The sequence below is a fragment of the Xiphias gladius genome, chromosome 3 (genome assembly GCF_016859285.1).
Source record: "Xiphias gladius isolate SHS-SW01 ecotype Sanya breed wild chromosome 3, ASM1685928v1, whole genome shotgun sequence".
Taxonomy (NCBI): domain Eukaryota; kingdom Metazoa; phylum Chordata; class Actinopteri; order Istiophoriformes; family Xiphiidae; genus Xiphias; species Xiphias gladius.
This window is the reverse complement of record NC_053402.1, coordinates 11,935,887-11,962,189: the sequence shown is the minus strand read 5'-3', so window position 1 is coordinate 11,962,189 and position 26,303 is coordinate 11,935,887. Positions and strand designations below refer to the sequence as shown.

The 26,303-nt window shown below is 42.0% G+C and overlaps 3 protein-coding genes across 3 annotated transcripts; 1 reads left to right on the top strand and 2 right to left on the bottom strand.

Annotated features, from left to right (window-relative positions):
• Positions 1-1,113: 1,113 nt before the first annotated feature.
• On the bottom strand, positions 1,114-4,152 carry wfikkn2a (info WAP, follistatin/kazal, immunoglobulin, kunitz and netrin domain containing 2a). The gene is made up of 3 exons (XM_040123706.1): positions 3,940-4,152; positions 2,553-2,869; positions 1,114-2,314 (listed from the first exon to the last, which is right to left on the bottom strand). The coding sequence occupies exons 1-3, from the start codon at positions 4,150-4,152 to the stop codon at positions 1,114-1,116; spliced, it is 1,731 nt and encodes a 576-aa protein (XP_039979640.1).
• Positions 4,153-10,205: 6,053 nt separating this feature from the next.
• Positions 10,206-17,249, bottom strand: ankrd40 (ankyrin repeat domain 40). Its single transcript, XM_040123799.1, has 6 exons — positions 16,933-17,249; positions 16,636-16,783; positions 15,820-15,968; positions 14,898-15,542; positions 14,063-14,244; positions 10,206-12,981 (listed from the first exon to the last, which is right to left on the bottom strand). The coding sequence occupies exons 2-6, from the start codon at positions 16,767-16,769 to the stop codon at positions 12,838-12,840; spliced, it is 1,254 nt and encodes a 417-aa protein (XP_039979733.1). The 5' UTR covers positions 16,770-16,783; positions 16,933-17,249; the 3' UTR covers positions 10,206-12,837.
• A 1,897-nt stretch (positions 17,250-19,146) lies between these two features.
• luc7l3 (LUC7-like 3 pre-mRNA splicing factor) lies at positions 19,147-26,032 on the top strand. The gene is made up of 11 exons (XM_040123887.1): positions 19,147-19,245; positions 19,783-19,849; positions 19,954-19,993; positions 20,080-20,224; positions 20,453-20,527; positions 20,942-21,046; positions 21,379-21,540; positions 21,985-22,352; positions 23,040-23,230; positions 23,437-23,657; positions 25,387-26,032. Exons 1-10 carry the CDS (start codon positions 19,147-19,149, stop codon positions 23,622-23,624), a joined length of 1,440 nt encoding a protein of 479 aa, XP_039979821.1. The 3' UTR covers positions 23,625-23,657; positions 25,387-26,032.
• The last annotated feature ends 271 nt before the right edge of the window (positions 26,033-26,303 follow it).

Sequence of the window (26,303 nt, the reverse complement as noted above, 5' to 3'; positions counted from 1 at the left end):
AGAAGGACATGGATGGAGGGATGTCGACTACAGAACGGCACATGCACTGCCCACATGAGTCCTTTGATAAACTGAGTATGTCTGGTATTTTGTTTCGAGCAGAGGGAAAAGCACAACAACAACATCACAAAGCAAGGACACTGTCATATTTTCTAAATCATCTTTATTCAATTTGCCATCATATTCCGTAAAGGTTTTAATGAACACTAATATATCATAGATAACATAAAAATATGTCTGTTCTCTAAGTAATTAGATTCACAGAGATACACAGACACACACACACTCACAAACACACACACAAACACACACACACACACACACACACACATATATATATTTATATATATGTCCACTGGCGATAGCCCTATAAGAAATAGATCAAGAAAAATAAATATGAAGTACAGAAGTCCACATACATATTCAGTATTGTAAATTAAAACTTATCAAAATAGATTCCACAAAAAAATGGAACCACGGAGCTTATTTGATTCTGGTTGATAAACTGAGGCTTCACATTGCATTAATTTGAGCTCAAGGGCTCAGGACAGTTGTTATACAAGGTCTATTTTGGGAGGTCCCACAAAAACATAAAGCAAACAAACCAATTATATTAAAACACACTGCTAAATGCACGATATTAGTGTAACATTTGGAGAGGAAAACTATAATGTTATTGTTATAAACAGTTACAAAGATTAAATACTTTGTACAGGGTAAATGCTTGTGACTATATCTATTCTACTTGCCTTTCTCAGACAGTGTGCCCCAGGTGTTTACAGCAAAACTGTCTAAGCCTGATTCTAATAAAAAAAAAGGGACAGTTTTGACACTGCATCTGTGATGAAATCATGAATGAAAATAACTGACAAAAATGATCAATTACAACTATGACACATGATTATTAGATTTTTTTCAAGGTCTACTGAGCAATAAGGAGCAAACGAAGGAAAGAAAAACACCTTAAACAGGCAACAAAAAAATCCAATGTTACAGATAAGTTACTAGTTTTGTGTTTACTTGCAGTCGGTCAGACTGGTGAGGTCACTGGAGCTTGGAATAATCTGAAAACAACACAACTGACTTTCAGTGAGTGTGAGATTTTAAAGGACTCTACTGGACGGCAGAGAAATCTTTAAGGAAGTCGCAGGTTTTCTTGTGGATAACCTCACGGAGCTTCCTGATTCGACGAGTGCTGGAGGAGCCTACAAAGCTGTCGGGCTGCAGTATGGCCATGCCGTTGTGAACATCTCCCATGATGATGAGCTGGCCGTCGGCCACAGTGATATTGGGGCAGGGGCAGTTCCAGTCCATGTTCAGAAGGGCCACCTCCAGCGGTTCTTTGCCGAAGAACCTCAGACCCATCTTTTCATCCTTCAAGATCTCCTCCACTGTCACCAAAGCGTGGCCCGACTCTTGCTCCTCTGTCAGCTCGGTCACACGCCCCAGGATCACAAAGTCACTCTTGCAGAAGCTGGTGACCATTTTGCCTCGGGGTTTACACATCTTGCAGTTATGGTTCTTCGGAAAGGGGCACATCTCTTCACAGGCCTCTTTGGACTCAAAGTTGTTCTCGTTGCCACCGCAGCCTCCATAGACAAAGGACTGGCAATTTTTGAGGCTGCTGCTATAGGCCCAGCGAGGCTCGTAAGCCTTGCAAGGCCCTTGGAGGCTCGGTAGGCTACAGGGAGCCGCTAGCTCTCCTCCACATGACAGCATGCAGGCTTCGTAGGTGTCAAAATGGTTACGGTTTTTATTGCACTGGCTGTAGGTGAAGGTGAAGCAATTGTTCCTCTTTGGTTCGTAGTGCCAGCTCATGCTCTCTTCTCCACAGTCATCTGTGTCTGGGCTCTTAAGGCACTCCTCAGCTGGAAAAGGCAGGTTGGTACTATTCCCCTCTGCATTCTTACCTTTCACTTCTCTCCTGATCACTACCAAGGGAAAGTGTGATGATACACTTCCCCCGACATTTTTGGCTGTGCACGTATAGATGCCGGCATCCTGAAGCTGTGCATTGTATATGACCAGCTGGCCAATGTTAGTAACCACGACGTTCCCTCGGACATGATTAGGCCTCATTATGTTGTTCTCTTTGCCCTTCAGCTGTTTCTCCCAGGTGATTTCCGGATGTGGCTTCCCAGACACCTCACACAGGAAGCTAGCTGTCTCTCCGACAAAAACAGCCAGCTGGGTGGGGCCGCTGTGTATGGTGGGGAGCTGGACGTCAGCTGGGAGGGTGGTCTGGAGGGCGGTGGTGGGATGTAGGGTGGTCTCTGCAGGGATTGGGCTGGTGTTGGGCCAGGTCAGATGGTACCTGTGGGTAGGTTGAATAAGAAAGGAATTAGTCAGAGCCAGGGTATGTCAAAGGCTCTTCTTTAACTCTACTGACACCATAAACTATACTTTACTACGTATAAGTACACATACATTTTTCTACACCAGAAAAAAAGTTGTGTTTTTCAAATGTCTTAATTGTGACGACTGAAAAAAGACAACTTTACCTCATCACACCAAAAACAAAAAGTAGAGATCTAAAGTACTTAACATGTTACCTGCAGGTGACCTCAGAGATAGAGATACCCTTGGAACAGGCCTCTGCATCCATGTAGCACTTGTTATAATATGTCATGCCGTCAGAAGCACACGTGAAGTGGGGTTCCCTCTCACAGCGGTCCCGGCACTTACAAACAGGCTGGCCATCCCAGATGTCACACTCCGACCCTTGCTGAGAGCACATGAACTTGTCGCAGGTGGCGCCCTTTGGCATTCCAATGGGGCCCTTGTTGCCCTTGATGTCTATATAGCGTGCTGCCACACAGCTCTTGTTGCCACATACATTAGGGCAGCACTTCTCAAACGTCTCACAGTCCTAAAGATGGAAAAGACACAAAACTTCTGTACCACATACCAGCATATTCGTTTTTCTGCAGTTGTGATTCAGTGTGAAAAAGAAAAAAGATACTGCATAAAAAAGGTTTGATTCTTGATGAAATCCTCATAACAAAATATTGCCGGCGTATTTCATTGCGCTGAATTTAGACCAGAGGGTTCTTTAAATGCATGTTTTCTGTGGTTGAGTTCATGATAGCACAACATGAATAGTCAAAAAATGTAACATTACATAACCACTAAGATTATTTTTATTGTGTTTGGTTTCTGATTGCTCTATTTCTTTTAATCCCCCATGCAGCAACTCATGCACAGAGCAAAGAAAAACAGGGGAACTGTTGGGAACTGGTAATTTGGTCATTTGGCTGTTTAAGATTTAGGGGGGTTCTGTCTAAAATGAGATCCCGGTCTGCCAAAGGATCTGGCAGAACCTGTTGTTTTCCAGTTCTGCGAAGTCCACATGCATTTTTAGTAGACTGTGGGAAACGTCTGAGCTTCATAAACATCGGAAGAATTACACTTAGAGGCTGGACCAGAAAACAATACAAGGCACTATGTAGCCAATTGTTTTTGGTTGTTTGTTCAACCTTGACAATTATTGCAACTTTGGTATATAGTACCCCAAAAGTAGCTCTTTAATTCTCTGCAATGCACACGAAAATATGCAAGATCCAAAACAAAAGAATAAGGTCGAACTGTATTTGAATGTATTTGAACACCTCATGGAATGTGTGATTTGCTAGACTGAGTAATGACTTTTAATGTCATTTAGAGAGATAGATGGGTGTATATTGATATGTATATATATATATATATATATATATATATATATATATATATATATATATATATCATACCAACGTAAACCGATTTGTTCAACAGTTTTTTTTTAATCTAATGAAATTATTCTGCCTCATTTTTCAAGATATTACCACACAGCCTGACATACTTCCAGCAGCTTCGACTGCAGACGAACTGCGTCTATGCTCTGTGGTTCTTCACATTTCACATGCAGCCGGCTTCATCGCCGTCGGTGGCAGGAGAACTCACCTGGTCGGATTCACACTCGCGCATACAGGTGCTCATAGCATCTACCCACAGGTTGGGGTTCAGGTCATTCGGGCAAAGACCCGCGTGGGAGTACACCACCTTTGCCACAGACATAGGCATTGCTCTCACACCACAACTGTCCATATAAAGGAGTATAGTGTAACCGTGCGCCAGTAGAAACCAAATCCATCGGGGAAACAGCATCCACCACATATCCGGCGCGTAGCAGAACGGACACTAAAAATCTGGGAGAAAAACAAGTCCAACGAGAGACAACTGCGTTTAACACGACCTCAAAGTTTGGCAAAAAGTCTTTGAACTTAGCTCTGGAATGAGATGCAGCATAGAAACAGCGGCAATCTGAGCGCGCGGAACCGGTCTCGGTGTGTAGAGCTCTCCAGGTTGGTCGCTCCACGTTTAATAGCAGCGAGAGATTAGGGCTGCGGTGTGCAAACCCACTTAAGATCTAACTACATGAATTACAGTGGCCTGTCTGGTCGGACAGCAAATCCCAGCTGAGTTACAGTTATGATCAACTTAATGAAAGGGGGGAAAAAAAAAAAAAAAAAAAAAGGGGGTTCTCCAACGGTTTGAAACGGCGCTGTTTCATATAGGACTGGCGAGACACCTGTGCGTAAGGCGCCGGCTGCCTTAACCCTTAGCTTGCAAAGTCGCTGCAAAGGAGATGGAGATATTCAGTTATTATAATAAAAAAAAATGTAGGAGATAAATTTAGTATACAGTTCGTGCAAGAACTAAACGTTTTAGAATGGCGTCTTCACACATTTAAAAAAAATAGGGGTAACGATAAAAGGCTACTGACTAAAACCTATAAATAAATGAGCTCATTTGTATTAAACGGTCACACTGCGGCGCAGCTCCTTCAACTTCAACTTCCACCTCAGCTAATAGTGACGGTTCTGCAGAATTTCGCATTATGCCGCGCATCTTTTGTCTTTTTGTCGCATGGGATCAACTTAAAACCCGGCAGGGCTGCGTGATGCCAGAGCGCCGAGTAGTGCCAAGGCTCTCCCGTCCAGGCGAACTGGATGTCAGTCTCCAGAAGATGGCACTGAAGCTCAGAGCAGTTCTTTCAGTCTCGGTTAACTTCCTCCGAAACTGTATAACAAAGTGTGGGGCTGATCTATATCACTTTATTATTTTATTATATGTTCTAATTTTACACCACGCATTAAATATGGATTGCTAAGGTTGTTTTTTTTTAAATCTATTTGTACAATAGCTCCACAGTCTGGATGGTAATTAGGTTTAACTTTCAATCTGCCTCCTACTACTACTTGTTCCTTTTCCTCCTCCTGCTCTTCTTCCTTCCTCAAAGTTTCTGTACCTCCAAAAGTCCAAGTCCAAAAGCAGCCAAACTCTGCAGGTAGACAGGTGGTAACAGGTACACTGGTCTGCCAGATGGAGATGCCATAGCATCCATAGCAATCCACCTGTTGTGGAGACCCAAACATTTTTGTAATATGTTTGTAATATATAGTATGTATGGTATGTAATATATAATATTTTAGATACTGTGACTTCAGTTTCTTCCGCACTGGATCCACCATTTTGCATATGGCAGTGTAACAGTGAATGCAGCCAGTGTAGGATCAACCACCACCGTACCATTCTGGGATCACATAACACACTAGTTCCAATTAAACAGATGCAGATGATAGAGCCCGCGTCCTCAGACGGGTCCGTTTGTTTTATGTGTTATGGCATGTGTTGTAAAATGTCCTGGAAACTCCAATTAGGAGCCGTAGGTCATACTGTGGTTTCCGTGAATAAGCCACTGGAAATCTCTCTGGAAATGCCCCAACCAGCGAGGTGTGTTAGTGATGAGCATATGCACAAAAACACAAACATACAGTAAAATATAATACAATGGTGTGAAATGCTAATTTTCTAGTGTGGTGGCTCAGTTTTAACAGTTTTTTTTTTTTTTTGTAATCCAGGAAAGGTGCAACCTGACACATCATGACAACCTGATCAACATTCCTCATGTTGATCAGGTTGTATATGCCAAAGTTCTCAGTCTGTGCCACACATGGAAGTATTAAACTGCATTAATTAAAAACAGTACAGACCTCAGCTGTAAGATGTACACGTGGATGACGTGAAACACTTTTGGTTAAATTAAACAGAAAGTCACGCTCAGAAATCATGACATTTTAATGTTTAAAGCGTCGTCAGTGTTGGAATACCGTCTAGTTTGGTTAGTGATTACACAGACAGGATAAACCTGAAGCAGGGCAGATTGCAAAGGTTTTTTGCTACAGTTCTGAGCAAACAGTGACACAGCCTAAAAACCTGAAAGTTAAAAAAAAAGCCGGTCAACCTTTATCTTTATAGATGAACAAAAAATTCAATATTTTAATAGCTTCATCGTGTGTGTGTGTGTGTGTGTGTGTGTGTGTGTGTGTGTGTGTGTGTGTGTGTGCGTGTTTGCGCGCGTGCGTGTGTTGATATGGAGTCTGTGCTTCCCAAGCTGAGTCCCTGCTGAGTCCAAAGAGGCCCAGTGCTCTCCGGGCCAAACCCTGCAGTCTCAGTCCCGTCTGCTGTCTGTGAGCCCTCTCTGAAAACACACACAGGCACACACATACACAAACACTAACACATGCACACAGGTAACATTCATATACCTGCCTGCACATAGACAAGTACCCAAGTATAAGTATTTCGTGAATGTGCTAAACAAACAAGGATTATTGAGCTGGCAATTCTAGCGATTTACAAGGATTTGCTTATAGAGAATGGAAGTACAGATTCATCTTACTCGTTTAACACACACACACACACACACACACACACACACACACACACACACACACACACACACACACACACACACACACACACACACACACACACACACACAAGTGCCTGCTCTCAAATGCATGCAAATGCACAAACACTGTCAAGCTGTGTTTTCAGTGTCTGCTCAGCCACTCGCCCCATCTGGACCTCCACCCCTAACCTTCACCCCTCAAGACCCTGCATTCCCAGCATAGCCGACACTGGGGCTACAGGGCATGTCACATATTGAATAAAGCCACACGGGGGACCCCACGCTGGGCGCTCCGACAGTCTATCTGCCTTCAGCACATGTATTGTTTGAAAACAGACCGTGACTTTGACCTTCTCTGTGCACCCTCGCCATCTTTCTGAGCCCGGTTCAAAACAACTTGGCAACTCATGTGATGTCTCCATTAAGGTTTATTTTCAGTTGACTAGCAATATGGAGATTTGTGGTTTTTGCGGTTTGATGTTTGTTTTTGCACCCTCTCACAACCGTGCATATTCTCTCAAGGATAAGACATTTTCATAAAAAGGTAGCAATCAAGTCCAGTTAAGTATCACAATGTTCAGACATAATATGAGATAGATATCAGTCAACAAAGTTTAACATGGCATTTTTAATAAAAATATGGAATGTATTGGTGTTTAAACAAGCAAGAGGCCATGAGACGAATTGCTTCGGGGATTTTCGAGAACCTGAGAAGCAAATATGAGTCCGACGGGAAAGAGATTGCACAGCACTGTTTACCAATGAAGGTAAACTGAATCTTCATAAAATCTTCCTCCCACTGTTGCCCTTACATGCTGGAGGAAATGTTTTTTGGGCTTAGGGAGGAGGCTGTGACCTAATACGTCTCACGGATCCTAATCAATGTCACATGGGTCGTTCGGGTTGGTAGGACCACTACACTTACTTAGTATCGCCGCTACGATCGGAAATTCTGCCGTCACTTCTATCCTTGTAAGATGGGATTTTTACTTCAAAGGCGGCAGAAATGGGCGTCACTGTTTAGTGTCTGTTGTGGTCCACGGGAAGTTCTTCCAAGTATACGGTATCTCATGAGATTTCGCAAACATGGAAATGGGGGTCGCGGGGTGACAGGCAGGTAGTCACCTGTCTACCAACACGGGAGACTGAGTTCAAAGTCCTGTTATCAAAATGCATCCCCTTAAATCGTCCAGTGTGCAGTCTGCACAGTTAAGAAAGAGGAAGGATAAGATGGCTGACACACGACATTTATAGGATGACTTACTGTATTCATATTCATGACTCAGTCACGGGATGTTGGGATTTACATGTTTAAGCTACTGTTTATCATACTCCAACAGTTACACCATTAATCTCTGTGGCTTTACAGTGTCATGCATGCATTTCTGTTGTAAATAAGTAGCTCTGTACTGTAGCTTTGTGCATTATGCCTGTTAGCGAGGGGCACAAATTGCACCACGGGCCGTAGTCCAAGCACATCCACCAAGGAGCGTACCTGCGAGTAACATCGCCTTCTGCCTCCATTTCTAAAATGCTCTTAGGGGTTCTTGACCATGCAGGCCCACGGCTTCTCTTGCCCATGGCTGAGGCCTGGGAAGCTGGCGGAGCTGGTTCAAAACAATGGAGGTGTTATGACTGTTCATACTAAGCTTATTATGAGTGTCTCACTCCAGAACAAAGGAGAGAGACACGTCCCGCCACAGCAGGGCCCTAAGCTGATCCCTCAGCCCCAGTCTAGACACACAACACAACATGCCAATGGACAGACATGCAGGCATACATGCACGGATTCACGGGCTTTCAGTGAAATGTATATGTCCTGCCGTACATTCCTCTGTCCCTGCTTTTGGACTGCACATACACACACAATTAACTTTCTCAACACTGTTCTGCTCAGATTATGCAATATTTGTGCTCACCAGATTGCAGTGCCTGAACATCTGCTCACCACATGAGCACTATTGTATTCATTTCCCTGAAGAGGTTAAGGATTTCACAGATACACAAATGTGGCAGTATGACCATAACTTAGGTGTTGTTTATGTTCTTTAAATCAGAAAGGGAACATAACAAAATGTCTCGTCGGTTAAGTTCATAACAGGATGTACAAGATTGGCTTGCTGCTCAAATGCAGGTCAAAAGTGAATGGACGGGCCAAAGACAAAACCACAGCTGGACGGAACAACAATATTGAGCCTTGAAATAAGGAACATTTCCAGAAATGTTTCTTTTTTTTTTAGTGTTAATAATGCATCTAATAAGTGGTAATAAACTGGCATGTTTCATTAAAGGTTCAAAGGAAGTCTAAACCAATCTGTGAACATTTGTACCAGTAAGTAGAATAGTTTGATTGACCAGCAGTTATTTGTGTAAGTCAATATATCAGCTTTATTTCACTTGAGCTGAAAATATAATCCGAGGTAAAACTCAAGCCTCTTTCGCATCAATGTGGTGACAAACTATTATTTGTTGGGTATTTGATCTGTTTGCCTAGCCAAATTTCCACCTGGCTATTTTGGAGTTTGCCAGCAGATTTTTCCAGAAAATGTGCTAGATCCCGATATATAAAAGAACAAATCCCATGAGAGAAGATTTATCCATATAGTTGACTCATAGGCCGATGGGTCAGAAAATTTGGTCTGGTAAAAAATTATTATTCAGTGGTTTATTAGAATCAATGTGCAGGTGGGATCTTATCCTAATAAAAGTGTATGTAATTTGCCTTTGAATGTTGCTACACTTTCAATTTTCATTTTTCCCCCCAATGTTCAATAATGAAAAGATTGATGCAAAAGCAGGTGAAAAATCTCTTTCAAACAGACCTTAACACACAAATGAAGATTATTCTTCCCACACATTACATGCATCAGCACTGGAGAAAAAGTTTTTATTTACTACTTTTAGACCTGCATGAGAATTGTTTTAATTTAATCATATAAAGAGTTTTCAGTTAGTCCCGAAACCTTACAGTAATTTACACTAAATGGCCAAACCTGAGACGGTTACTTGGCAATTGAGGCATCATGTTTACCTCACAGAGACCCTACTTTCAGAAGGCATTCAGACACTAGTGCATTTCCTTATAATGGTGAATTGGGCTGGTATATAAATAGCACATTTTAATATACTTTTTATGAATTCAATTGAATCCAGGCAGAAAAAAAGCCATCCTCCTATCATCACTTTAAGTGGCATGTACATTCTGGTACTACAGCATATGGCTCACCTAATGCCAATATTTGCTGTTCTGCTCCCTCTAGTGGCTCTCAGCTGAAACACGCATTTCAATTCACTGCTGGGGAGTTTACCCCCACCATGGTGGTCTGCAGCAGAAGCCACGAAATACATGTAACCGGTCCCTTCATTCAAAGTGAGAATTAAGACAGATATTCAAACTGTGCACATTAAAATGTGCCTCAATTAGTCAGATGGACACAAGCCACGTTGAGAGAAAAAGAGGGAAGAGATCAAGTAATTCACCATGCTTTATCAAAGAACAGATACAGGTCTCCAGAACGAAAACACGCGACTTTAAACAGTGCCTTATTATTATTTCTACAAGTACACAGGACGTACTGTATATAAAAATATCAGACTCTGAATGCATAGGTTAAGTCAAACTGTATTCGGCTTTTTCTAGAACAGTAAGCAACCCCACAAATACAATGTTGGACATCTCCTTTCCACAGAATCAAAGAAGATCCCATAAAAACTCCATTTCAAACACGCTGCTCTCGCTCACACAGGGCACCAGACAGCCAGAGGGGTGTTTTCTCCCACAACGTCCCACTTTCTCAAACAAGCTCCCGCCTCAAGTATGTGGCACAACTTCACCCAATAAAGCATTTAACATAGTTAAACATAAAATAAACACTCTTCCACTCTTCCTTTCTTCTCACTGCAAACTTTCTGGAAACAACCCCCCCCCACATTGCACTTGGCTTCAACAATAGCATCTCAGTACTTTTCATCCCATTGTTGAACTCTTGCTTGCACTATAGTAGACTTTTTGACACAAAAACAAAACAGGCCTAGCTGGTTAAAAAAAAAAAATTATACAAATGAATAAAAAATATATCATAAAACATACAAATACAGTAAGAGCTTCAGGTATACATTTGAACAGTAAACAGTTACCACCAGGTAAGAAACTTTTTGATTGTAGAACATGTGTAGTGAGCGTCTACTGCACTGCTTAAAACAAATGAGGCCCAGCACTGAGAATTAAAGGAATATAACGTTTTGATGAAAGCAGCATAAACATGACCGTACGACACAACATGGCTGTGCCTCCGGACCTGTCATGACCCATTTAAATTCTTAATATATAGTATAAAAATGTTTTTTCTCGCCATTAGTGTAAATAATCCTGTTGTCAGTCTTCATTTAAGACAGATAGCAAAACCTCTAATTAAGGTACCAAACCGAAAACAGACGGAACTCAAAATTATAATTTTTTAATAACAAGTTAAATGTCATCACTAGACTGTCCTAGACAACCAAACTGAAGCCATATACACTGATATTCTGTGGTGCTTTCAGTTGATACATTTTTAAAGAAATCTGGTCACCGTATAGGTAGCCTAGGTTTAAACTGTGGTGAACGCAGTGCAATAAAAATAAACGTATCAGAAATAATAATTTGGATTCGTGTTGGAGGAACCAGGAAGCACTCAATCATAAAACCAAGATATCTTATTTCTTTCATCTTCACTTGGGGGAGAAAAAAAAAGATATAACAAGACAGCATTCTTTTCTGAAGCGGTGATAGTTTTTTCTGCAGTTAGTATCTTTGCTGGCTAGATTAGTTTTTGGTTTTGATTCTAATTACAGTTACACAGAAAGACAGCAACGGAAAATACTCAACAGAGGGCTTAATTTATATGATAAATTAAGTGTATGCCTCATACACAACCTTTGCTGGGACTTGAGCTTTGTTGCTCTAGAACGCAGATGCACAGTCTCTCTATATTAGTAAGAATCAACATGACTCAGAAATTAAAAATAAATACATCACAGCTGACAGTTAAAGTGTTATGCTGACTGAATTGAGTAACACACCCTGCAAAAGAGAAGTGACAATGCATTGTAGAATATAAAAAAAAAAAAATTGTCCTGCTTGAAGTTGCTGCATGTTTATCTCTACAATATAAATGAAGTTTTTGTCTCACATGAAAAGACACAGGTGCGAACAATTCAAACAAAACTAATTATTCCTTTTCCACAGTGTAAAACTGAATGACTTAAATATGTACGGAAATCAGCACTCCTACTCAAATGTATCCATCCTTGTGTGGATACAGATTAAAGCATACTGTATATGTGGTCAGCAAATAAAAGTACTATTAGTCCAAAGTTACCTAAATCTCACCTGGTGTGAGATTACCTCCGCCGTAACAATTAGGCCGGTAATGGATGCCCTCTTCAGGAAAAGACACTAAGGTTTATGCCTACAGCATGTATGAAAGTGTGTACGCCAGCTAGAATATCTGATAACACTCTATAGGTCAATTTGTTAGAAATCCAAGTTGCCGTGTGCAGGAATACTGTGCTGCAACTCGTCCTGATCCATGGTCTGAGGATGATCTTATCAATAAGAGTTATGTAAATCCTTCCTGTCGTCCTCTGCTCCCAGTCTCATCAGACCATTTTATTCTGTGACCATAGTTCACAGCCGGTATCGGGATGTGTCCATATAAGGCTATTGCAGAGTCCCATTCAAGTCCAGTCCATAAGGAAGACAGGCCAGTGTCCCCCTCTGTTGTCCAACTAGAGCCTTGGCACAAAGTCCAGTGGGAGGAGAGAACAGAGATAAAGAGAGGAGAGAGGGGCCCAAATACTTTCGCACATAATCGAGTACACCATGCATCAGTAATCGCTTAGAACTGGTTGGGTACACTAAAGCGACAGGAGGGCCAGAGGAGGACAGGAGGAGCACAATAGCTACAGAACTTGAAAAAAGAAATCCCAGTTAGGAAATTGGCCAAACACCAAAGCTAAACAAAGCTGTTACAAGGGACCTGGGCAGGCAACTAGTTATGGTTGCTTGAGGGTAGCTACAGAAGCCCATCATTAGCAGGGAGACCTCGGGCTCTGTGGTTGCTCTAGTAGGTGAGGCGGGAGGCCTTCATGTTGTAGCAGGGTCTGTCTGTTAGGCCCCCGGTACCAGAGAAGAGGGACAGGCCCTCAGCTTTCTCCAACACAACCTCCAGCTCCTGAAAGTCCTGCAGCCGAGCTACATCTTTGTCCTGGACAGGGAAGGAAAAAAGACACATTTAACTACTAGTCATTCATTTTTGATCAGGCCAACAGTATAGAAAGTCCATTTGAAAAGATTAAAAGGTCTCACTCTTTCTACCTCAACTAACATCCATAGTGCATAGAAAAGAGAAGGAAAATGAAAGCATTATCTCAGGTTACTATATTAATTTATCCGCCCAGCAAAATTGGCAAACATTCACTGATTCACTTGACACATCATCATGTTGCTTTGGGAAATTGCAATGTGGCATTTCACAGACTAAAAAGTGAACTGAAAAAATAATCAACACATTAATCGATACTGAAACTAAGCATTAATGCATCGTAATTGCAGCCCTAATCCGAAAAGCTTCCATTTGATAATAATTTTCAGTCTGGCCAGGCACTACACCGTCATTACTTGTCAGAGGCAGTGGGTAATGACACAAATACAATGTACGCAGACGGTAAGGGAGGTTTCACGGGTAAAGTCAGTCCCAAACAACCTAATTAGAGAGTTGGGGCTGTGTCACTTCCAGTGTGCATGCATTAGTCATACAGAGAGGGAGGCAGAGACAGAGGGCAAATTTAATATTTTTAAAGCTGTTTGGGATAGGGAGCATTTTTACACAAGGCATTATTATTCTTTGTCTCACTTCTGTTTGGGGGATAATCCTGCTCAAAGTTTTGGAACTACAGTTCCCATAACACATTTGGGGGATGTAAAGAGAAAGTATAATGTTTTAATTGAAGTCAGTTAGTTAGCTGTGAGCTACAATTTGAGCCCCACTTTTTTCAGCCCGTCTTAAAATTCTGGCAAGTTAGTTCATTAGAAGTGTGCTGAATTAGCTATTAGCAGTTTTTGTTTGTAATGTGCCCATGGATGTACAGAAAGCTATCACTGGATTATTTTGACAGTGAAGAAAACTTAAACAACATGATGATTCTCAGAAAGTGCAGATTTTACTGAGGTATGAGTCCGAGGAGGAGTGTGTTTTTGTTGCAAATTGCGGAAATCCGGTGCTAAGGGTTTTAAAATACCATCATTGACATAAACTTGTGTACATTATGCAGCTTTCTTTCCCATACCTTTCTCAACATAGTGTTTGGCAGCTTGCGGATCTTCTCCACGTGCTCAGCGCTGATGTCTAGCTCACGGCAACAGACCCTCAAGAGGGAGCGATAGGTGAGCTCCTGGCGGTCCAGCTCCACCTCAATGAAGTCGTTCTCCCGTGCATTGGGATTCTGGATACGCACTTTCAGCACCAATTCTAGACAGAAGGACCAGAGTGATACCTCTCTATTAACAAAGATACTGTGCTTTTTAAGAAGAGGACGGTCATAGCCGAAGGTGAGGGTCACTGATTTAATTATAAACATTTCATGCTTATGAATGACATGTGTTACAAATAAGGTAACACAATCATGAATGATGGCGTCTGTTGCACCACCCTCATGCACGTTCCAAACAAATACTTGCTCTGTGTCGTAATTTCTCTAAAACGTAGGAAAAAATTGATCGACCCCTCCCCATTCTGACCATCTTGTGTTTAAAAAATGTCGTTTGATGGGATGGACTGTTTAGGATGTTGCTGTCTCAGTTCAGTCATTACAGTACGTGACTACTAACAACCCTTTCTGGTTTGACAAGTTGGCTGCAAACGCACAGGCAAACGAGAGTGTCGCCATGCCTGTGCTCCTATCGGTCACTTGACTGACAAAAAGTAACCACTTAGACCTGACAAATGAAAGCCAGAACTCCAGAGTCTACCAGAAGCTTTACCACTGTAAACACATATGGACATAAAGTGGCACTGGCAAGATTTTCAAGGGTTACATTCGCAATGAATGGTATACTGTCGGTCTCCAGTCTGTATGTATGGACAGGGGGTTAGACATAATGAACATACGGTTTCTCTCTCACCTTGCACATTGACTGGGAAGGTGCTAGTGAAGAAGAAAGGCTGGAAAGCTGGCACGGGCCCTCCGGCCTGGCCGTAGCTTAGCTGTTGTGGGATAGACTGCTGCCTGCTCATGGTTGGGTTGGTGCTGGCCACCGGGGCCTGGACCTGGCTCCCACTGCTACTGGCCAGGCTGGGGCTGGGTGAGGCCAACGGAGGTGAGCACATGGTGCCATTGTGTGCCACTGCATGCGGATAGTCAGCATGGTTGACAAGGTGCGGCTCAACTGACAGGTCCATGGGCACTGTGCAGTTAACAACAGCATGGTTGTGGGATGAGCCCAGGCTGGGTAACACACCATTTTGCTCAGTCACAGGAATGAATTCCCCAGCCGGGGCTTGGCTGTGGGTAGTAGGGTTTGAGGGAGGAGTGGGGCTGTCAGAGATTAGGCTCTGTGATTTCTGAGGCTCATGGGTTGGAGATAGAGAGGCTGAATCGCTGTGTGTGTCCTCAGCGTGTTCTCCAGAACCATTCTGTGTAATTTGCTGTGCCAGGATGACCTCTGACTTATTATCCATCTTGGAGTACATGAAGGGCGGGTTAGACAGGTAGTTGGGAATGATTGGCAGCTCAGGCTCCTTGACTTCAGGCACTTCCTCCACCTCAACTGTGGCAATAATGTGCATAAAAAAGAAGAGGATTATTTCCTTAGAAAAAGCTCAAGGCAATAGCCCAGACAGCATTTGTCTCTGTCAGAGCTATTAACAGCTGTAAATACAGATATACCATCAACACTAAATGCAATAACCTGTACATTACATGTCAAAGTAACACATGGACTGTATGGACTGCAACTGATGCATCACGTCATTAACAAATAAAGACATATTTATAACGATGTGACTGGAACGGGGAACAAGGGAGTCAGAAATAGGGTAGTATACCTCCTAACAGTCGTTTGATCTCTGGTTTGGATGTGAGTTGTGAGGCCAGCTCATCTTTAGCCGTGAGGATTTCTTTGTCTGCGCCACAACTGAGTAGGTAGGACACTATGTGCTTATGGTTCCTCTTGCATGCCCAGTGTAGGCATGTCCTGGTGGGATTATTGGAGAGAGAACACAGGTTAATGAGCCAAAAAACTACAACATATATGATACGATAAAATTAATTTAAATCCATATAATTGGCCTGTACTGGAGATCATTCGCTCAATGACAGTTACATGGTTCAACCTGTTGTAACACAGGTTGTTTACTGAAGTGGGAAGCTGGAGTCAAACACCACCTGAACATGGCAGTGCCTGTGTGGACCATTTTGACCTAATATTCTTATTTTATTTTGTAAAGTTATTTCATGTTCGCAATATGACAATTAAGTCAATAAACTAACTAACTTTGGCAATAAGAGCAGGCCTGTCAAATCAGTTTCACTCACTGGTGCTTTCCGTTGTTTATCGAGAGGACCAGAAAAATGCCATTTAAAACGTCAAAACCATCCCAAAACACTAGCTAACAAGGCGTTTATATGCTGTTTGGATAAATAATATAACAGCTGACATAAAGGCAGCCTAACAAGCCTCCTTCTGCCTAATAGGATCACACTGACCGGTTTTAATCCCTGTAACAACGCATTGGGCTGCAATGACTGCACTGAACTTTTCAATGAGCGCCAAAAGCTGAATATTTACAAATCTGTAAAGCAAACCAACACTTGTTGGCTTGCGCGGCGAAGGCCACGTTCACTCATTAAAAAACACTCACCATCCATTTATTTCGTTCTGTGAATTAACATTTACTCCGCTCTCCACCAGCGTCCGCACTTCGTCGATATCCCCGATGGCAGACGCCTCTCTCAGTCGCTCCTGCAATTCTTTATCCAACGAAGTCGTGGACATTTTGGTGCAGACAACTAGCGTTTTAAGATCATAGGATATACAAAAGCCTCTCAGATTAAGCTGTCAATACTAATCGCCGGACGATTTTCCCACTGATGGCACAGAGGTCCACTAAAAATAGCACTGCCAGCTAACATTAGCTACCCGGCTAACCCCTACCTACTGGCTAGCTTGATGAGGCGCTAGCAGAGTCTTTGGTGCTAGCGTGTGGCAGAAAATCGCTTCGGCTGACGTAACTTCGTGTTTATAGTCGGAGTCTTTGGCGTTCACGCAGCAGGGCTCCGTCGTCGCCAGTTATGTGCGATGTTGGTTCACGTTACGGTACCGCTGCCAACAGTCGGCAGACTCATTCAGTCCATCGGCTGGTGTCAGAGCTCCGTCAGCGGGTAGCCGAGAACACCACCGCCTCATCGGGGGGCATCTTTAGATGTAACAACAGCGAGTGCAAATGTTAGTTCCCCTCTGAAGGCGCTCAGTTGGTCCACGCGTTTTTTCCCCCCTCTTAACTAAACTCCTATGACACGGCCCACTCTGCAGCTCGCGTGATTAAGCGTTGATGGGTCAGTCGCCAACCTTGGATAAGAAAAAAAATCTATTTTTTTTTCCAATTCTAAGTCACAATAATTATACTGATAGGGCCCGTAAAGGCAAGGGTCACAGATAATGAAGTTGGTATTATTCCCATGACAGAATGCGGAGCTGTAGGCTCTGTGACCACTAGACAATAAAATAGAACATTATCAATAGTAATTATCATTACTGTTAATTCTTTTCTGATACCTACAGTTTATATTATTTTTTATTTTTATTTTGTCACGTTAATTTGAAAGTATTCACCGAGAGTGATAGGTCTTGACGCAGGTATGAAGTGTATAGAATTGGCTACAGACTGTATATCAATATATATAAATATAAAAGTATATAATCTTTTTTGTCGTTGATATAGACCAAAAGCGTGAAGGTCTACATTCCAGGCCACCAAACTGTTAAATTGTTTAAACAGCTGTTTGCTGAGATACTTCAACTCTTTTCACTTGAGGCAGCAACGCACTCCCAACCTGAAGGGAGCGATCCACCATCTTCCAGCAGAGAACCATGGCCTGAGACTAGGAGGGGGGAATGAGAAATCCCTGCAGTGTGGTTTTGGTAATTCACGTAGAGCAATGCACAAAACCATACATATTCACCACACATCCATGTATAGAATAGTTGGAGGCATACTGTAGAAATACATGAGTGCTAGTCAACCCTGGTTCTCATCCACACCACACCTTATGTCCTCTCCTGTAATACCCCTGGGACCCAATCTTTTTGCATGCCTGATCCATCCTTGACCATCTTTTTGCAGACTGGTCCAGACATCCGGACATTCACGCACTCCTGTCCATTTTTTTTTGGGGGGGTTGTGCCTGCCATTGAAGAGCCTCTCGTGGGCTTTGTGACCCTCAGTGAGGGCACGGGTTTCATCAGTTGTTCGTTGATTAGAATTTAAAATTTTAAATGTTAACATTATAAAGCTTAAATTTTAAGTTTTTATGTAGACTAATAGCCATGATAGGTATGTACAGTGGCGAACAATTCGATCAACAGTACAAAAACGTTCTCTTAGGACGTTAAGGTTAAATGCTTGATAAAACATATCGCTATCAATAGCACATTCAATTGATGAAAAGATTGACAGTATTTTCCAAAACGAAGTGTCATACGTTTAAAACTCTAAGAGACATCAGCACTCGAACAAGTCACACTAAAGTGAGGATTGTGGTTATTTGGAAGTGTTTTGAAACAACATTTTTACAAGAGAAAAGACATTAGGGATGGGGAACAAATTGGTTGATCGCTCCACACCGGTCCCCGGCAGTTTTTCTCTGGGGTACCGGGAGAGCCCCGGATGGGGCGAGCCACGAGCGGTCAATCGAGAGCCCGGTCAAAGCCATTCTGTAGCTTCCGACTAAATCTTTCACAATAAAACAAAGAAAAAAAATAGCGAGTTTGGCAAAGTCTCCGCCGTTTCCGTTAATAATAAATTATATTTTTGTTTGTGTTTTTATTATTTCAGTGTGAATTCTGGGTAACCCCCTCAAGAAATGTGAAGAATTGCAGATTTTATCGGAAGCAAAGAACTGAGCTAGGTCTTGACTATAACGAAACTGCTCCAAGTCCGTAGGGTCAAAATGGCACTGTCAAACTTGTACTTCCGGTTCAGAGTCCGCGTGAGCTCCTGCTGGACTGGTTGTAGTTGAACCATGAACGGGCGTTGTTGTTACAGTGTCTGCCATTTTGATTAGAAGTACTTTGCGCGCAATAGATGGTGTGAATTGGCTTTTCGGGAGATACCGCTGTACTTCAAATCAAGGCTACACTCTTTTAGCCCAAAATGCTTTCCGCAGCCCAGTTACTCGATGAGCTAATGGGCCGAGATAGAAACTTGGCCCCTGACGAGAAGAGATCAAACGTGCGATGGGACGACGAGAGCGTAAGTTAGCATTCCAGCTAACGCTAGCCTTGCTAGTTTTATAAGATAACAAAACGTCAGCCAGTTAGGATACCTAGAATTACAGCATGTGGGATATGGGGTGTATAGCCCACTTAAGTCAATTTTGCACTAGTGAAGATCTTCACCGTAACACGCAGTTGCGAGCAAAAGCTGGCAGGGTTGTCTAGACACGCGTGTTGGTACCAGAGTTTGCTAATGCTAACGGTATTTCATTGACTCACAATGAGGCTTATAACGTTATGGATCTTGCTCTGCTGTAAGCGTTAGGATTGAGTAAGAGCTGTTGTGAAATTTATCTGTGTCCCACTTTGATTTGTTGCTGTAATTAACTGCTAACGTCAGACATAGGAAATAACATTAGTGTGAAATTCACTTTTGTTTGTGCGATTTGCAAAGCTAATTTGTTCCCAATTAGCATAAATTACATTTTATCGCTTGATCTGATGTATCTAATGAGAAATACGTAAATAATATATATTTTTTTGAAATAGTAAAAATATCTCCTCTCCAAATTAGGTTTGTCGATACTATCTGTGTGGCTTCTGCCCAGCTGAGCTATTCACAAACACCCGCTCAGACTTGGGTAAGTCAAGAACTTGTAGATGTATCAACATCTTTAATACAGCTGTAGCTGACAGATACATCTGTAATATTTGAACATACTAAAACTTTTCGATTCTTTTCCAGGCCCTTGTGAGAAAATCCATGATGAAAATCTCAGAAAAATGTAAGTTCTGGCTGTGGTTCAAGAAATCTTTTCTGTATGACTTGATATTTCCACATAATAACCTGCTCCTACCCCATTTTGTCCAGGTATGAGAAGAGCTCTCGGTTCATGAAGGAGGGCTATGAGCGAGACTTCCTGCGCTATCTGCAGTCGCTCCTGGCAGAGGTGGAACGGCGGATTCGTAGAGGGCATGCCCGGCTTGCACTTTCCCAGGCTCAGCAGAATGCAGGGGTTTGTGCTTTTTATTTTTATTTATTTATTTTTTTTTTGGTAACTTGTTCCTATAACTGCGTTTTCTTGTAAGAGTGCTTATGTGGTCAGAAATTAGGCTTTGTGTTATTCACGTTATCCGCAGTACGTCTTTCTATAATACAAGAGTGCAATGGAAATAGTGTCCCCTAAAAAAAAGTACATGGCTTGTGTAGGTGTACCTGAGATGCAGTGTGTTTAATTCTGCAGGGTCCCGGTCCATCAGGAAAGAATGAAGAGAAGATTCAAGTTCTAACAGAGAAGATTGAAGACTTAGTAGTACAGGTTTGTAACAAACATAGTAAAATGAGCTGCATAGATATTTTTATAACTGATTAGTTCATATTAGCTTAGTAATTTGGAAGTGACTTGAACAGCGACACACTGGAATTTGCACATCTGTCATATGTTAACTTTATTACAGCTGGAATTACCAACATGGAAGATATAAGTTCTTATCTTTAAGTAACATTGTATGAATGATCTTATAAAATGTCAAACTAAGTTTTCACTGACACCCAAGAAATCTAGTCGAATTGACTGCACTTGTATAGCGCTTTTCTAGTCATATCAACCACTTCGATTAGTGGACGACCTGCCCTACCTCCTGAGCCACAGCCGCCCCCAGTTTGCAATGTTATGATACTGCATTGTGATAAAAGGGCTGATTTGATTTGTCTCTGTTTTGCTTTCGCCCAGATTGAGGAGCTGGGGTCGGAGGGCCGAGTGGAGGAAGCCCAGGGAATGATGAAGCTAGTGGAGCAGCTGAAGGAGGAGAGGGAGCTGCTCAGCTCCACCCCCTCGGTGAGTCACCTAACTCCAGCCTAATTTGGCCTACAGACACTGCTCAGGATGGTGAGCGCTGGTCATGAATTTCTCTCTGTCAACAATCATATACTTTATTCTTTCACAAATGATCAAAGTCAAGCTAAACTTGAACTGAAAACGGTTCCACCAGTCCCACTGACATTCTTCGTGATCAGCTAAAAGTTATTGCCCAGCAATAAGCATTCTGATTTTCATTACTTGTCCTTAAAGAAAAATCTTTGCAAATTGTACAAGCAAATTTGATTTGAGACAGAAATACATTGCTGATTTCTTTGTTTTCTTATATAATGTCTGTGCTTTTTATCCAGACTATTGAGAGCTTTGCAGCCCAGGAGAAACAGATGGAGGTGTGCGAGGTGTGTGGGGCCTTCCTCATTGTGGGTGACGCACAGTCCCGAGTGGACGACCACTTGATGGGCAAGCAGCATATGGGCTACGCCAAGATCAAATCAACTGTAGAGGAGCTCAAGGTAAAGGGATCACCCACTTACATAGATGATGAGATGCAGCATGTATGAGTTGTATATTATAAGTTGTTGGATCTTTAATACACCAGAACAAGAAATAGAAAAACAAGTCTTATTGATAGTGACAGAATTGTGGCACATTTTCACTGTTCTGATTTAGACATACTTAGACTCAAAAAGAGCTATCAGTTAATATGTATTCAGAAAACCAAAGACTTAAAAATTCAAATATAACATGCCACATGTTGACTAAAACCGTCATACTTTGTGCAGAGTATTGACCATGTTGCAAGAGAAGATATTGCTACATCATTTTTCTTCCTTACTGTTACAGTAGACCTTCTACTACATTAGGTTTTTCCACCTGGACAATGTTTGATTTTGGCTTTGGTTTAAAATGTAATTACTTAATAATTTACAAGAGGACTCTTATTTATTTGATCTTAGGAGAAATTACGTCGCCGTTCAGAAGACCCCCAAGGTGAAAATCCGGCGCTAAGGAGGGACAGAGAAGACCGCGAGCGTGAGAGGGAGGAAAGGGAGAAAAAGCGCAAAGAGGAGGAAGAGAAGGAGAAGGAGCGGGAGAAGGAGCGTGAGAAGGAGAGGGAACGAGAGAGAGAGCGAGAACGTGAGAGGGAGAGAGATAGAGAACGAGACAGAGATAGAGACAGGGAGAGGGATAGGCGGGCACGCCGAAGCCACTCCAACAGCCGCCATTCCAGTCGAGCATCAGACAGGAAAAGGAGCAGATCCCGTGATCGCCGGAGGTCCAGGAGCAGAGACAAGGACAGGGAGAGGGAACGCAAACGCAGCAGGTATCACTGGCTAACTTGAACCACATTGATCTCCATATTCTTGGTTTAATAACAATGTGTCCCCATAAAAGGGCGAAGCGCTGTTGGCGTGCTTCTGTTATGGTGCTCCAGATTTAGGAGCACCATTTTAATCCAAAACAACAACAAATAAGAGTAAACATTCACTTGAATTCTTAGGGTTAATGTTTTATTTTGTTCACCACTTGCACTCTTACCTGGTCTAAACAAGAAAACAAAGCACATTAGACTTGTCATTACGCTGTTGTAGCTAATCTACATTAAAGGCTGGTCGGCTAATGACCCCTAATGTTTATTTTCTTGACCAAAACAAATTTGTTTCCACATTTGATGATCAGACTTTGTTAATTTTGGAACCTGCTTGCTCATACCGCAAACAGGGTAGCTTGCTGCTGACAGCATTGATTAAAATGATGTCAGAATTTCACTTCACTGCCCTAATATAAACATTTCTTCTTTTATTTGACATTTTAACAGCTAGGTGTCCAGTAGTCAGCAGCAGGGGATGTAGTCATGTGCTGAAAAGCTACCAGTAGACCTCAGTTGTGCGAAGAACATATGTTTATCACTTGCCCATGCATCTTTGTGTGCAACATCATGAAAAGACACGATTAATTTAATTTAATTTAATTTTTCTAAATAAAACATCTTACCTCCCTCTTTCCGTAGGAGCCGGGACAGAGACAGGGAGAGGAGGCGCAGCCGTGAGCGCTCTGACAGAAAGCGTCGCTCTCGCAGTCGTGACAGGAGGAGGTCACGCAGCTCGGAGCGCAAGTCTCACCGCCACCGCAGCCGCAGCAAGGACAGGGACAGAGAGAAGGAGAGAGACAGGGACAGAGAACGGTCATCGAAAGACAAAGGTGAGGACTTAAGATTTCTTTTTTTGCGTGTTTTTTTTGTGTCTTCCTAAAACGGGTGCAGATTTCTAACTGCTAATTTTTAATAGCAGGTGCTAGCCACTATACCAAAAACCCTGCCTTTTAAACAGGACAGCTGTCCACCAAGGAGAATTTTTTTTTTGTTTGCTTTTTTTTTTGTTTTTTGATGGCTGTGGATGTTTTCTCAGACCGTAAGGCGACAGAGGAGAGGAGCAGCTCTAAGAAAGACAAGCACTCTGACGGTGATGCAGCTGCCATCAAGGCTTCATCAGAAGCGGAACCGATGGAGACAGAGGCAGCCGCCTCTGCCTCCTCCCCTCTGCTCAATGGCCAGCAAGAGCTCTTCCATTCTGAAGGTGACACTCAGTCCAATTAAAACTGATCTGATAGGACCTCAGATCAGGCTCAGGTAAGTGCGTCCTCCTCCTCACTCCCTTCTGGCTCTCAACCCAACCCACCACCCTCCCACTCCCCCCCCCACCTCTCCCATCTCCCCTACCCACCCTCTCACCCTCCCTTTCCCACCCTGTTTACGTTCAGTTCAATGCCTATGATTTTGTCTTATGTACTATATGCATATATCTTTATCCTGTTTTCAAATAGTGCATCATAAGTATGCACTGAAGATGAAGGACTAGGCCCGATGAATGAGAAGAAGGTAGAAAACATTCACACAAAGCCAAGAGGGAAAGGCCAGTGTAGCCCTGAACAAACATGCCCGGAGGTACCCCTCGTTTTGTATCGGTTTTTGATCCTTGAGGATGTATATTTGTCTTTGTGGACAAAATGGCAGAAAAAAACATTAACCAATCCAATCAAAATCTCCTGCCTGTATTTAAGTGTTTTTATTTATTTTGATTTCTTTTGTTTTGCTCTTACTTTGAAGTAGGACAATGTAATAATTTTTATTTGTTGAGATATTACACTCTATACAGGGAGAAAGTTCAGCCACTGTGTGTCTACATGTTTATATCTATATATATATATATATATCTATATATATATATTTTTGGGATTTTCGCTTTCTCATATGTAAACACACAGACATACTTTTAGCCTTCTTCAAAGGTGTATGTGAAAACCAAACCATTTCTTTTGCCGTTATCATAACTCAAATGCCATGGATTTGTTGTCCAGCTTACTGTGCCTGATAATGCCATGCAGTGTGTGTTTGGGGGGTTGTTATAGGACCGGGGGGCCTAACGTAACTAACTAACTGGAAGGTAGGGTTTATCGAATGAATTGCAGCTGACTTCCATACCTCACACAGCGTTGGTGTTGTGAGCGAGACCACATGAGAAAAGGGCAAATTAAAAATCATGGATACTCTCTGACTGTCAAACTGTGCAGGTACTCACCCCAGGTACTCCTTTCTCTACCCACATCCATTTCTGAATGCTGTTGCCTGTCAGAAAAACAATTCTGTACTTCTCCAAAACATGAACTTGACAGCTTTATTGTGTATATTTTTTATTGGGTTTCTTTGTGTCTTTATTTCTTAGCTTTTGGGAAAAAGAAGTCATTTGATAGAAATGTCGGAGAGACACATTTTTTAAATGCTAAGATGCACAGGCAGCCTGTTTGATATTCCTATGCCAACAGCTGAAATTGTCGCTGATGTGTATATTTCCCCATTGTTCAGGACTACATTTCTTTTAAGGATATTTTAATGTCACATTTGTTCGGTTGTTAGGATAATGTGTGTATCTTTTTAAGTGGAAATCCAATACACAAATGAAACATTCACTTTCACATTGGCAAAGGGAATATTAAACAGTTCTGTCACTGATTTTAAAAGGTTTATATGTAAGGTAGGGACCAGACCTCGTGGACTTTGTTCAGGTTGCAATCTTTTAATCAAAGTAAAGATATACTGAGAAATATTCAGAAAATACCAGGATGGATTCTGGCTAAATCCAGTCAAAACTTCAAATGTCCATTGTGCTAGTAAATGGAAAGTACTTGTGCATCATTAGCAGTGTCTCTTGTGTATGTTCTACACTCTCCTCTGTTACTAAATTGAGGGATGTATTTGGCTAGTAGTCATTATTGCTCCAGTAGCAGCAGCTGTTGCTACAAAAAACATCTTGTGACACCTTTGCTAACATTGCATTTTGTGAACATGTTTTGCTCAACAGGGGAAGCTGGGATATCTGGTGGAGGAAGAAGTGGAAGAGCGCACCCATCCTTACCCTGAACCTGACACTTCGCTGCTTAAAAACAAGGTGAACCACAAATGTGCAGTGGGTTATTTAGAAACATGAACATACATGTGTAAAAGAGGAGAGGGGGGAAGAAAATACATTGATTTTCATGTTCCATTACTTGTCTATCTTTTGGCTGCGTGAGGGTAGTTGTGGTTCATCTGATGTATTTCTTGGTCTAGATGTCAGCCAGACATCACTTTAAATACCAAACCTAGGGCAGAAGTTCAGTATGGGTTTTTGTTTTCTCATTTTGAAAATCTTTACACATCCTCCTTGTTTCTTGGCATTTAGTGAAAATGAAATAAAAACAGTGCTTGTGGTTTGTTTTGGTTTGTCAGGTTCCACTTCACTTCCTGACCTCCTTTCTAACAAAGTCAGTTGAAAGCGTATGTACAATGTTAGCCCCATGATAGGGTGTGTCTCTTTTCTCCTCCACTTAGAGCTCACATTGATTGCTCTTGTCCCCTTACTTGTAAAATATACTGATTTAATTTTGATCAAAAGATTTTGAAGACAAGATTTGTTTAATTTTGCTCTGCTTTTAATGTGATTGTTGTCTTGATGAATAAAAAGTAAAAACTTGTCAATGTTTTTTTTGGTTTTTTTGTTTTGTTCTCCAAGTCCGTGGAACTGTCAAGAACACATCTTTGTAAACAAAATCAGGTCAGTGCAGTGAATGGTAGACTGGCAATCACATTTTGGGCTCCCCGTGAGAAACATGCAGCAATAGTTTTTCTCCCAAGATCGATTAAGACAAACCATCTGGGGCCTTTCCATAGAGACAGGTTTGCTGGATTACCGGGAAACCTTTGCTGAGTTAAAGCTTGAGGTCTTCAAAAAAACATTAC